The sequence below is a fragment of the Epinephelus lanceolatus genome, chromosome 5 (genome assembly GCF_041903045.1).
Source record: "Epinephelus lanceolatus isolate andai-2023 chromosome 5, ASM4190304v1, whole genome shotgun sequence".
Classification (NCBI taxonomy): domain Eukaryota; kingdom Metazoa; phylum Chordata; class Actinopteri; order Perciformes; family Serranidae; genus Epinephelus; species Epinephelus lanceolatus.
This window is the reverse complement of record NC_135738.1, coordinates 21,417,938-21,429,200: the sequence shown is the minus strand read 5'-3', so window position 1 is coordinate 21,429,200 and position 11,263 is coordinate 21,417,938. Positions and strand designations below refer to the sequence as shown.

At 38.7% G+C, this 11,263-nt stretch overlaps 2 protein-coding genes across 2 annotated transcripts; one reads left to right on the top strand and one right to left on the bottom strand.

The window, feature by feature from the left end:
* Positions 1-2,209: 2,209 nt before the first annotated feature.
* Positions 2,210-4,512, top strand: rps27l (ribosomal protein S27 like). The gene is made up of 4 exons (XM_033635065.2): positions 2,210-2,319; positions 3,470-3,578; positions 3,753-3,863; positions 4,260-4,512. Exons 1-4 carry the CDS (start codon positions 2,314-2,316, stop codon positions 4,286-4,288), a joined length of 255 nt encoding a protein of 84 aa, XP_033490956.1. The 5' UTR covers positions 2,210-2,313; the 3' UTR covers positions 4,289-4,512.
* Positions 4,508-9,664, bottom strand: dnaja (DnaJ heat shock protein family (Hsp40) member A). The gene is made up of 8 exons (XM_033635062.2): positions 9,527-9,664; positions 9,067-9,212; positions 6,291-6,465; positions 6,089-6,193; positions 5,745-5,972; positions 5,406-5,636; positions 5,209-5,309; positions 4,508-5,099 (listed from the first exon to the last, which is right to left on the bottom strand). Exons 2-8 carry the CDS (start codon positions 9,196-9,198, stop codon positions 4,884-4,886), a joined length of 1,188 nt encoding a protein of 395 aa, XP_033490953.1. The 5' UTR covers positions 9,199-9,212; positions 9,527-9,664; the 3' UTR covers positions 4,508-4,883.
* Positions 9,665-11,263: the final 1,599 nt, after the last annotated feature.

Genomic DNA, 11,263 nt, shown 5'->3' with positions numbered 1-11,263 from the left:
ACATGTAGTTTGTTTTTCTTTTTTAACAACCACTGGCTTTTATAAACTGACAAAATAGTAAACTAGTCTTATCATATTTAAATGACTGTGATTTTCAAACTGCACAAATTATGTTTAAAGCAAGAAATAACCTGCTACTGGGAAATATATGTATATAAAAACTGTTTAGTGGCGGAGAGGAGGGGTTATAATTCAATTTAAGGGGATTATTTAATTTCAACACTCATAGTATGCACACACAACCAGAATATTTTGTAGGCCTATTTCAATATGTGGAGTTAAGTTATGGAACAGTTTGAATATGGAGCGTAAAGCAATGTCCAAGCATACAGCAATTTAAAATAAGGTATAAAGACATGATATTCAGGAAGCACAGGGTTGAAGAAAGGGTTTGACATTCACCAGTTGTTCACAGGGTTTATTGTTTAATTTCTCTACATATATAATATATATATATATATATATATATATATATATATAAGGCAGGTCCTGAAAAGTCAGCTGAACGGAGAGAACGAGGTCTGAGCCATCATCATCTACGCCCTGCCAGTCATCAGATACCCTGCTGGTATAATAAGTTGGCCAAAGGAGGAGATAGGACGCTAAGGAAGCTTTTCACAATACATGGAGGGTCTCATCCTAGGTTCAGCACCCTGAGACTGCACACTAAGCGTAGCAAGGGGGACCAAGGGCTGGTGAGCATCAGCGCCACTGTCCAGGACGAAACAACCAAGATCCAAGAATACATCAGGAAGATGGCCCCCAAAGATGAGCTGCTAAGTGAATACATCAGGCAGCAGAAGCAGGATGAAGCATCATGGAAGGACAAGTCCGACATCAAGAAATCCTACCAGTGGCTGAAAAAGGCTGAACTGAAAGACTGCACAGAAGCACTAATCATGGCAGCACAGGAACAGGCACTTAGTACAAGATCAATAGAAGGTGCGGGCTGAGCAAAGATGTTCCTGAGACAGTTCACCACATAATAGCAGGCAGGAACAGTGTACATGGAATGCCATAACCAAGCGACTGGCATAGTGTATAGGAACATCTGCACTGAGTATGGGCTGGAAGTCTCAAGGTCAGAATGGAAGACACCGCCTAAGGTGGATGAGAATGACCAAGCTAAGATCCTGTGGGACTTCCAGAGCCAGAATGACAAACTGGTGATGGCTAACCAACAGGACATTATGTTGATGGACAAACAACAGAAGAAAACTGGGAGAGTGGCTCCAGCAGATTCCAGGTAGAACATCTGAGGTCTCTGTCCAGAAGAGTGCAGTTCTAGGAACAGCTAAGATACTGCGCAGAACCCTCAAGGTCTCTGGTAGAGGACCCAAGCAAAGGAAGACACAGCACCAACCCATATTCATTTTTGCGTATGTGGGTGTACACACATGTATTATGTATATTCATACTTTGTATAATTTTCATATGTCCACTTATTTAAATATACTGTAGATATAGATAGCAGGACATGTTGACGAAGATATATAATACTAATATTTCTTTTTTTTTTTTTTTAAGGCAAAGACAACAGCTATTATTTATATCATGCATTAGGACTGGTTTATACTTGTAAGTCAGGGATAACTGTAATCTTATATTATGCACTAAGACAGCTTTTTGTAAGACAGATATCTGGTAATTACTTTTATATACATATGCATGAGTTACTTTTGTGTGACAAAGTTAAAAGATATTTTTTAGAAAAGTCTTAGGTATAGCTTTATTTATATGGAAGCTGTCCATTTCACTTCAAGACTTATGGACAAGGGGTGGGAGTTAATAAGTTTACACTTCCACTTCTTTTCAAATGTGTAAATCACACTGAGAATTGCTTTTCATCATGTTTTTTTTTATTTGTAAATACTACTTTCTTTCTGTCTGTCTGCTTGTTTGTATGTTGTGCTTTTATTAAATAAATAAATCTAATTAATTAAGTAATTACAATTTACCATATAACTGAAGTTATTAATGATCTATCTGTGTGTACATCCAGCAATGATCAGAAGACACCAGTACAAACATGGGACTCACGTGCCAGATTTTTCACTTCATGAGAAAATTAAAAAATAAATAAATAAAAATACAATACTGTAGTTGTATCCTCACCAAGACTATCTATGTTTTAATGACCTAACTTTTCACAAAGTTTCACTAAAGTCCGTTCCCAAGGTTTTTAAGATACCCTGCTCATAATATTCGCTGATACCCCAGATCTGGCAACCACAGTTCCTGGAACTACACAGCTCCTGCTTCTGTCCAACCAGCCCTACGTATGCGCAGCAAAGCGAGCCTAACACAGTGAAAATGCCTGTAAGTTACACTGTTTTTTACGGTCATTTCTTTTGTTTGAGTTAATACACACTGTTGTCAACTGTTGGTGCTTCTTACTTTTGAGTTTCCACCGGTTGTGTTCGCTGTCTGAAACCTCAAAGTTGTGTTGGTGATTTGTAGCAGCAGCACCACATGGAGTGCAAGTTAGCTAACATAGCCCGTTAGCCCTGCCTGGCCAGGGCGCCGACTACTTGCTGAAGCGTAACTAACTGTCGATAGCGGAATAGTTTGGGGCCAAGAAACAGTCTGTGCCTGTGTTTTCTTTTACACAAGGCCCGTCTCCAACCAGATGGAGCACACAAACTTAAAGCCAATGTAACTAATGTTAACATTACTTAGAGAGAAAAACTACTGCTTACTTACGTGTTTGCCCAAAGTCAATTGTTTTGCCACTACGTTAAGTAATTAGCTAGCTAACATCTCTACTTATTTGCCGTGTTTGCAAATTCAAATTTATAACAAATACCGTGTTTTTCACAGGAGTAGCGTTGTAATTCGTTTAAGCATTTATGAATAATGGTAAAATAGTACACTTTAATTAGTTTGACCGCTGTTGCAATAACTTACTTTGCTAAACCTGGCTCACGGGGTGTCTACAGGTCCTTTTTAAATGTCTTAAATTCAGTGTTATAACAATAAGGCCTTAAAAGTCATTAAATAGTCTTAACTTTGAGTTTGTGAGGTCATAACTACTACAAACATTTTACCTAATTTTATTTATCCATTTTTTAGTTCCTTCCCTTTCTATGTAATAGTACATATTTCTATTTTTACAGACCTTTAAAAATCTATAATACTCTAATTTTACTTGCATGCATTTTACATGCACTTACCTGTTAGCAAAATGTAGATTGACTTAACTCACTCTAATAACCATATTCCAGCATGATACGTATCTCTGCACAAGACCACATATATACTACTTGTCTGCAATGCTTACCTGTGATGCTTAAATAAGCAAAACATGATTTGTCCAAAAATCTGTCTTAAATTTGGTTAAAAGTTGTCTTGAACAGGTCTTATAAAGCATTACATTTAACCGTCCGATACCTGTAGACACCCTGGGCTCAGGTCTGTTAAAAACTGAATCAAATTAAATGTCATCTCTGGTTTGCATCCTTCACTCCAGCTGGCTAGAGACCTCCTCAACCCTTCCATCGAACATGAGAGAAGACAACATAAAAAGAAAAGACTTGTTCAGAGTCCTAACTCCTACTTCATGGACGTGAAGTGCCCAGGTATGTCCATACAATACACTGTAGTTCTACTGAACATGTGATACATGCAGTAAAAAAAATGTTTTCATGCAATTTGTTTTCCTGTCCTGTCTTTTTTTTTTAAAGTTGAAAGCATTTACAACAGTATATACTGGGCCTATTGTTTGTTTACAGTTTAATTTTGTTCCTTTGCAGGCTGCTACAAGATCACCACAGTGTTCAGTCATGCACAGACAGTGGTTCTCTGTGTTGGATGCTCAACTGTGTTGTGCCAGTCAAGAGGAGGAAAGGCCAGACTGACAGAGGGTAAGACATCCACTAAAGTTCAATTATTCAGGATTCCCACACATTTTTACCAGTGAACTTTTAAAATTTTCCCAAAACTTTTACACCATATTTTACCCAATTTCCACAACTTTAAGTAGTTTAAAACTGGTAGGCCTGTATGGCAATCATAGGACGCAGTGAGGCTCTTACTCCAGAGCACTTTGTCCTAAGACAGGAGTTGTAACAAAAATATAGCATTGAACATGGAATTAAATGTCTTTGTGTTACACATACAGTAGAGCTGTCTGACCTGGTGAAGGCAGGAGTGAGGTATCTTTTCATGACCGTGGGAACCCTATTTCCAGTGCTATGAATAAACCACATTTAGCTGTTGTAAATAGAAGGCCATCTAACTCGTCTATTTTTGCTTTACAGGTTGCTCTTTCAGGAGGAAGCAACATTAAAGGGATGACACCCTTAGTCATGTCTGTAACTAAGCCATGCTGTTAAAACAAATCCCTTTTTTTCCCCATTGATTACAATGTAGTTGTGCATTTACAAATGGCAGGTTCTGCCACTGTACAGCTGTTCAGCTTTTATGATGAAATTTATAAACTAGCAAAACTTTTAATATTCAAGATGATAATTGTAAAATCTCACTGAGACAATAAAGGAGTCTGTTATAAAAGTTGAAGCATTCCGGGACTTTTATTGGGAAATAACCAAAAGTGTTTTGTCATGACTGAAATTACCTTCACAGAAAGCATACAAGTAGTCCTTTCAGCTTCTGAAAAGAAAACATATGTGTCATAGATTTCTTAGGAAACAAACATGGATATAAAAGATACGGATCATAAATAGAGAACACGTAAGACAGTGACACCAAATTACAGTTTTGACAGCACAAATGAAATGTGAAATGAGTATTCAACTTGCATATTTGTGTTCAAAAAGAGTCACACACACCAAGAAACTGGCTTTGGCAAAGGCATGTTCACACACAGAAATCCAAGATAACAAAACCTACATGCTCTACAACAGTTTTATCACAGACTATGATCACTGTGTCTGACATTGCACTCCCCCTCTTGGACTATCATCGTCTTCCTCATAGACTTCCCTGGTAGAGCTTTTCTGCTGTTCCCGCACATCCACCTCACAGAGCTGCACCTCCTCCATGTCATCAGTAATCATCACATCTTCCCTCGGAGGAAGAAGTCTTTCCAGCTGGTACATGAGATGCTCTGGAAGCCAGTATTTCTCTGGAAATTCCACCTGCAGAAGGAATTACAATTAGCTGAATTGTGTCCTCTACAACATAAGAGTCTCATAAATCCAGAGTTGTGTCACACAGGTGAAACATTTTGTGCTCAGTGTACCTTACCTGGAAATGAATCATAAGCTGTCCCTTTTCATAAGGATCCCTGAAAACTGGCATGCCTTCATTCCGAACACATTTTATGTCATTGTGCTTGATAACTTCACCTGTTGATAAAAAAAGACAGATGTTCATGAAATCTGAATTCAAAACACTGTCGACCAGAAAGCAGCAGTGGAAAGAAGCTTATCTTTGTCAGTTACCTGGGTGTGAGTTGATGATGAGCATTCTGTCGTCTAATGTGCGGATGGTTTTCTTGAAGCCACACAGAGCCTCTGCAAGTTTGATGTTCATCTTCATCATCAAATCATCGTCTTTCCTCTGGAACACGGCGTGCTCCTGCTGATCCAGTACAATGATTACATCCCCAGGCTCCAGTCCAGGCTCCTGGTCACCTTCTCCGTTGAATGTAATCTTCTGACCGTCTCTCATACCTGCACAAGACATGTATCATCAATTTAGTCTGCACTGCAAAACACCTCAACACAACTAACTTCATTTTACTTCAATGAGTAACTCAAGCGTGGGGGGGGATAACGTACCTTTGTCAATGTGGACTTCAAGAATTTTCTTCTTGCGTTCTACTTTGCGTCCATTACAGTTCTTGCATCGGTCCTTGGAGTTAAATTTCTCACCCTGTCCCTGGCAGTCTGAACACATGCTCTGGATCTGCTGAATCATGCCTGGCCCGATTTGTTGCACTTTAACTTGTACTCCTCTTCCTTTGCAATTTGAGCACTTCTCCAAAGTCCCTTTCTTGCCACCATAACCTGTAATAAAAAGGATAAAATCAGTTACTAAACAACCAAACCTTCACTGTGTACAGGATTAAGATTAAAAAATAAATAAATAAATAAATAAATAAATAAAAGGAAACACTACCTACCTTCACATTTTTCACAAATGACATTCTTTTGAAGCCCGAGCTTCCTGGTGCTGCCGTTGTACATCTCCTCCAGTGTAACACCCAGCTGATGGATGACATTCTTCCCTGAAGGAAAAGCAAATATAGCAAGTTAAACAGTTATTGTTATTATTTAACAGTGTATAAATAAAGCCTGCTGTTAGATAACTAGCATAAATCTTACCTCTTCTCTCTCTCTGCATCCTTCCTCCACCTCCAAAGAACATGTTGAACAAGTCCATTGGAGACGTTCCTCCACCCATGCCTCCCTCTTTGATTGCTTGCTCTCCTCCTTGGTCATACAACTCTCTCTTCTCTGGGTTTGATAGCACCTCGTACGCTTGGGATATCAATTTGAACTGTGGCAATAAAAACAAAAAAAAAATAAAAATAAAAATTTAAGTTTTGAAAAACAGGATTGCATTTACAGCTTTAGTTAGTAACTTTTATTAAAAAAACAAACAAAAGAACAGCTTTTCGTATTCACTGAAACTGTCACTGTAGGGGCGGCTGTGGCGGATCCCCGGCTCCTCCAGTCTGCATGTCGAAGTATCCTCAAGCAAAATACTGAACCCTAAATTGCTCCCGATAGCTGTTCCATCGGTGTGTGAGTAGTGCGTGTTATAACTGAGTAGCAGGTGGCACTTTGTATAGTAGCCTCGACCACCAGTGTGTGAATAGGTGAATGTGATTGTGTAAAAAGCGCTTTGAGTGGTCAGATGACTAGAAAGGCGCTATACAGGTCCATTTTCCATTTATTCACACAACACTAAATGAGACAGACAGATAGCCTAACGGTCTCTAATGCAGGTGTCAATCATAGTTTGGGAACTGTGGTCAGACTAGGCAGTGCTGATCAAATATGAATCAAGACTCTGTTACTGCATTGCATATTTCTTACCTCAAATATTTTCAGAGACATATTTTAATGTACTGTTCAGCTGAGAAATGAAAACGTTGGGTCTGGCCAGTGGGGCAGTGCTTGGTACTTTGGACGGCTATTTTCAACAGAGCAGCCAAGACACAAACTGTCATTTTACACCTTAATGATACACTAAAATATGTTTCTGAAAACATCTGAGGTGACCAAAAGTAAATGCAGTTACAACATATTGATTCACATGTGATCAGCCTAGTTCGACTGCAATTCACAAGCATGACTCACAGCTGTGTCAGAGACCCCTCTGCTCAGATTTGGTTGTTTTTGGTGTGCAGTTAATTTTAGCAAATGCCATCACAAGCAGTACAAAGGGAGGAGGGACATTCAAAGATTGTCTCATGCGTATTTCAGAACATAGTGACAGTTTCAGCAAATATGACATTAAATTATTTTCATAGAAGTTACTAACTGTGGCTTTAGAGTGTTCATTTAAAAAGAAACCAATGAACCATTCTCTCTAGTAAATGGTAGTAATGATATTAACAACAATAATAATGATGCATTTTATTTATAGCTGCCTTTCAAAGCACTCAAGGACACATTACAACAGTGGTTCCCAACTGATGGGTCACAGTTCTTGCTGAATGGGCCGCAAGTGACTTGCACACCTATCAACATTGTACAAAGCACACTTTATTTTTAATTACAGTACACTACCTGCTGTAGAGTGAGTGAATAATGAACAGCTACTTAACAGAGACAGCAAACTAGCTTGAGACATGGCCAAACACAAGTATGACACTGAATATATTAAACTGTGTGGACCTTGAACTAATGACTCGGGAGAAATCTGGACCCCGTGGCTGGACCAGTTAGGAACCACTGCTTTACAAGACAGTTTTTTAAACAAGCAGCAATGTATCCATAGATCATAAAATCAAATAATTCTGTAATATAGAATAAAAAATCCATTAAATCAGACTGAATATTCTAGCTTGAAAAGGTGTGCTTTCAGTTGGGACTTAAAAGTGGACAGGGAGACAATATTCTACTGGTAATGACTTACATAGATTTTATGTTTCCTGACCTAGAAATAAAATTAAGGTATCTGTTGTACATTATCATATTTTGTGATGATGACACTGCGTAAGAGACTCCTCAGCTCTGATATGGTTGTTTTGGTGTGCAGTCAATTTTAGCAAATGCCATCACAAGCAGTAGAAAGGGAGGAGGGACAAAAAAAAATTCAGACTGTCACATACACTTCTGTCAGAACAGTGGCAGCTTCAGCAAATATGACACGAAGTTATTTTCACACAAGTTACCAAGTGTAGCTTTAAAGCTTTCACTGAAAAGAAATTGATCAACATTTCTCTCTGTTAAGTGGTAATAATGATAATAATAATGCATTTTATTTATAGCCTCCTTTCAGAGCACTCAAGGATACCTTACAAAACAGTGTCTGTAATTTCTGTAATATACAATAAAAGATAATAAAATGACTAGACAAAAAAATCGTACTTATAAAAATTAGGTATAAAATCACCATCATAAAGTCATCATCAGTGCAGGTCATCATATGTCTGTCTCCATTAAATCATGCCAGCTTAAAAAGGTGTGTTTTTAGACTGGATTTAAAAGTGCAGAGGGAGTCAATATACTACTGGTAATGACTTGCACTGACTTAAATTTTACTGACCTAGAAATAAAATTAAGATATCTGTTGTACATTATCATGTTTTGTGATAATGGCACTAAATGTGCAAATGGCTGGCGTCTGTTTAAGTTCTATCTACATCAGTCAGCCTGATAAGCCCTTTAAATAACCAAGATATAAACAGCGATGCATTATAGTTTTAATTTCACAACCTCCTTACATTGCAACATGCTGCAACACAGCTCAGTTTCATGAGGGCTACCCTTCCTCTTCCTCGACAGAGGAGCTGCCTCTAGACCTTTCCAGAAAGTTCCCGGTGCCCATTCAACCAGGCGTGTGGTTTAAAATTAGCCAGGGCATTTCCACCGAGCCATAAACGGCTGCAAGGACACTGTAAAGCTCCCTATATGTAGCCCAACTCACCTTCTCGCCTTCGTTGGGGTTCTTGTCGGGGTGATATTTCAACGCCAGCTTTCTGTACGCTTTTTTGAGTTCCTCCTGTGAGGCTTTGGGGCTCACACCCAAGAGGTCGTAGAAGCCGGTTTCGTGAACCATGTTAACACTTCAACCTGAAATAAAATACAGCATATTAGCATTTAACAGTTAGACACATGTCAAACGCGAAATTAAAGTTCACATTAGCAAGAGCGACCGTTAAACTTGTGTCTGAAGACGTTAAAAATAATGTCAAGTCGATTTTCGGTGACAGTTATGTGCGGCTTAATAGGTAACACGAGGAGACGTTGACACAGACAACACGTGCTGTTAAAGCTCAATTCCTGGCAACCTTATATTACCAGTTTAGAGTAGCTTGAATGAAACTGTTAGCATTTATTAGCCGTGTAGCTGAATAGTCTTTCAAATGACACTGTAGTGTACTTACGTAGTTCTTACAGCCCGATGGTGACAGTGTCGTAGCTTTGACTGGAGTTAGGCTGAGGCTGCTGGGGTAAGATGGCTGGCTCTTATAGCCGCTCCACAGCGGAGAACTTTCTGGAGAGCTGAGAGGAGAGAGTGGCCGGATGTGTCGTTGGACTGCGGAGTCTAGAAAAGACCTGAGAGGGGGAGGAGGGAGGAGAGGAGGTGGGGAGGAGGGGGCTGACAGCTCCACGAACAGTTGTTGATCCGGAAAGTCTTCATTATGGTGGTTTGGTGAAGGGATGGCAAAAATGTGATGGGCTAAGCAGTGGTGGAAGAAGAAGGTGTAGTCCTCATATCTTTAACTTAACAGTACAGGTACATAAATAAGGATTTATACAAGTGAAAATTCTGTATGCAAAAATATATACATTTATAGGTATATATTTGGGACAGGCGACTTTATTTTACACAAAACTGTTTCTCAGCAAAGATGGGAAATGCCATCAAATTGTCTTACTACACTACATATCAGTTATGTGTTATGTTATGACACTTGTTTCACGGCACCTGAAGATAACACAACACCACTTTATACTGTAAAAACAATATTCATAACTTGGGTTAATTCTTATGAAAAAAGGACACATAGTCTGACTTAATGATAACTTTCAAGTCGCCACTTGTTTTTTCGTCATGCAGGTAAATCTGAGTGATATAGCCTACGGTCTTCTCTGGTGCTCGTGGTTTCAGTAAAGTGAAATCACCTGAGCTAACAACGTGTAGCATCTCCATATTGAGAAAAGTTTAACCTAACTAATGTTAGCTCAAGTGGAGAGTCAAGAATCCGGTTTTATACATCCAAAGAACCTCTATTAAAATGAACTGCTTGGCAACCAGACCAGGCTTCTAATTGAGACAGGCCTTCATTTGTCAGTATCTGTAGCTACACCGAGCTAGTAAAAGGGCGTTTAACTGGGACTAGGCTTTCAGTTGAAGTTTTACTATATTTCCTGCATGGAAATTCTGACCAATCAAGAGCAGCTTTCTTGTGCAAGACATTTTATCTGGTCTGCTTGTAAATGCTGCTGTGAGAACACAAACCAACTCACACAAAATGATTCGGACCAAAGCAAGTAAACTCTCAGTCTGAAAGCACCCTAAGGAGAAATCTTGGCCCCGGGGCTGGACCAGTTGGGAACCACTGTTTTAACTTAAACTGCTGGGTAGCTTAAATCTGTAATAATACTTCAGAGTGTATTGGTTGACTGTATTTTGTATTGATAATGTAGCTCTGCAAAGTAACTTGTACCTAAAGCCATCAAATAAATGTAGTGAAATAACAAGTATTACATTTTATTTAATTCTATCTGAAATGTAACAAGGTAGAAGTACAAAATAATATCAAAGTATAAGCTTTAGTATGGTAGCTACTTACTACACTCCACTAGGGTCAATGGCTCCTAAAGTTTCTTTACGACAAAAATAAAAGTCCTACTTCAAGAATATGTCTACAGAGTTTGAGTGGCTCATCAAAAGGTATTATCATGGTGTTAAATTGGAATGAACTACAAGTAGTATAAAACTAGGCTATGGTTTATATCAAAAAGGTCATTATGTCATGTAGACAGGCAGATGTCAGAAGGGCTTAAAGTAAGACAGCTTGTATAAAGCCACATATAAACCCAACTGATCAACCAGTACTGAACTTTAATTTTGGGCTACTGTAATTTTCAAATTCCACATACAGACATCTCATTAT

Coding starts and splice junctions, on each gene's coding strand:
- dnaja (XM_033635062.2), bottom strand. CDS start 9,198: ATGGTTCACGAAACCGGCTTCTACGACCTCTTGGGTGTGAGCCCCAAA. Junction 5,637..5,744: donor TGAAGTCCACATTGACAAAG/GTACGTTATCCC, acceptor TGTCTTGTGCAG/GTATGAGAGACGGTCAGAAG. Junction 5,310..5,405: donor CATCATCAACTCACACCCAG/GTAACTGACAAA, acceptor TTTTATCAACAG/GTGAAGTTATCAAGCACAAT.
- rps27l (XM_033635065.2), top strand. Junction 3,579..3,752: donor CATGGACGTGAAGTGCCCAG/GTATGTCCATAC, acceptor GTTCCTTTGCAG/GCTGCTACAAGATCACCACA. Junction 3,864..4,259: donor AAAGGCCAGACTGACAGAGG/GTAAGACATCCA, acceptor TTTGCTTTACAG/GTTGCTCTTTCAGGAGGAAG.